The following is a 1296-nucleotide window of genomic DNA, read 5'->3' on the forward strand; positions in this document are numbered from 1 at the left end:
TTAAAAAATAAGACTTCCCAAAAGATGTGCTACAAGTCAAACAACACTAAAATGTAACACTACAGAATATAGATGCACATTACAAATGCAAGCAACAGAAGACTAAAACAAGCAGGGTTTTTTGTTAGGCAGAAGTACATTACTACCAATGATAAATCAAATATTTCGTTGCATACAGCACCAATTACTATTCTTCACAACATTCCCTAAATGAAAAAATGAAGACTATCTATTCAACATATTTTTGGACTTTAAAAGTGAGACAATTTGCATTTATTGTACAATACACTGCATATCATACATTAATATTGTGTCAAGACATCAGCCATTAGCAGTTAATTGCATATTTTATGTGATTATTTAGAAACAACTAGTTTAAATTCAAACAATAACAATTAGCAGTGACTAATGTGACTTAAAGTTAGAAAAAGAGATAGAGGAGAAGGGAGAGTGTGTGTGTGAAAGAGAGTTTATTCCAGTTTTATTGAATGACTATTTTAATATTTTATTATACGTTTGTTGCTATAATCATCAACATAAATATATCCATCCTTATCCAGTGCTATACCAAACGGGTAAGATACTGAGATTAATTTGACTTCTTTCCTGTCAGGACTCAATACATGAAGAAAAGGAGTACCACCATTATAAACTGATACAAAGATATATCCTTCATCATCAATAGCAATACCATCAGGATTATTAAAGTTACCAGCTGGATTATTGTATGTATCAAGATGAGTTTTACCATCAGGAGAGAAGACTTGAACATGATGTTGATCACTAATGGTAACGTGTATCTTTCCTTCATTATCAACTGCTACATCAGATGATACCATCACATTCTGTGACTTGTACAAATGTACCATCTTCTTTAAACACTTGTACTCTTTTGTTGCTGATATCAGCTACTAATATATTACCTTTACCATCAGTAGACATACCACGAGGACTAGAGAATTGTCCATTTCCATTACCATTACTACCAAACTGACCAATATACTGACCAGTAGTAGCTGAGAAATACTGCACACGATGAAGATTATTATCAGACACATAGAGCCTGTCTCCTACCAACAATAAACCCCAAGGCCTGTCAAACTGTCCATTACCATTACCTTTAGATCCAATCCTTCTTACTGCAGTACCATCCTCACTAAATACTTGAACAAACCCATCATTACTACTAGCAAATACTTCACCATTAGTATGAACAGCAACACCACTGGTACCACTCCCCACATCAAAGGATCTCTGGTTAGTTAGTGTGGTATAGTCTCTTGATGCTTTTACAGA

At 34.0% G+C, this 1296-nt stretch overlaps 1 protein-coding gene across 1 annotated transcript in view; it reads right to left on the bottom strand.

The window, feature by feature from the left end:
* Positions 1-497: 497 nt before the first annotated feature.
* The window catches only part of LOC109584128 (E3 ubiquitin-protein ligase TRIM71-like), a 1828-nt gene continuing 1029 nt past the window's right edge, over positions 498-1296 (bottom strand). The window contains exons 3-5 of the mRNA XM_019999736.1: positions 1004-1254; positions 837-952; positions 498-715 (exon numbers count right to left, since the gene is read on the bottom strand). Of these exons, the coding sequence (XP_019855295.1) occupies positions 498-715; positions 837-952; positions 1004-1254 (585 nt within the window). The remainder of the gene's footprint in view (positions 716-836; positions 953-1003; positions 1255-1296) is intronic.

The sequence above is a fragment of the Amphimedon queenslandica genome, unplaced genomic scaffold (assembly GCF_000090795.2).
Source record: "Amphimedon queenslandica unplaced genomic scaffold, v1.1 AMPQUscaffold_13243, whole genome shotgun sequence".
In the NCBI taxonomy this organism is placed as follows: Eukaryota; Metazoa; Porifera; class Demospongiae; order Haplosclerida; family Niphatidae; genus Amphimedon; species Amphimedon queenslandica.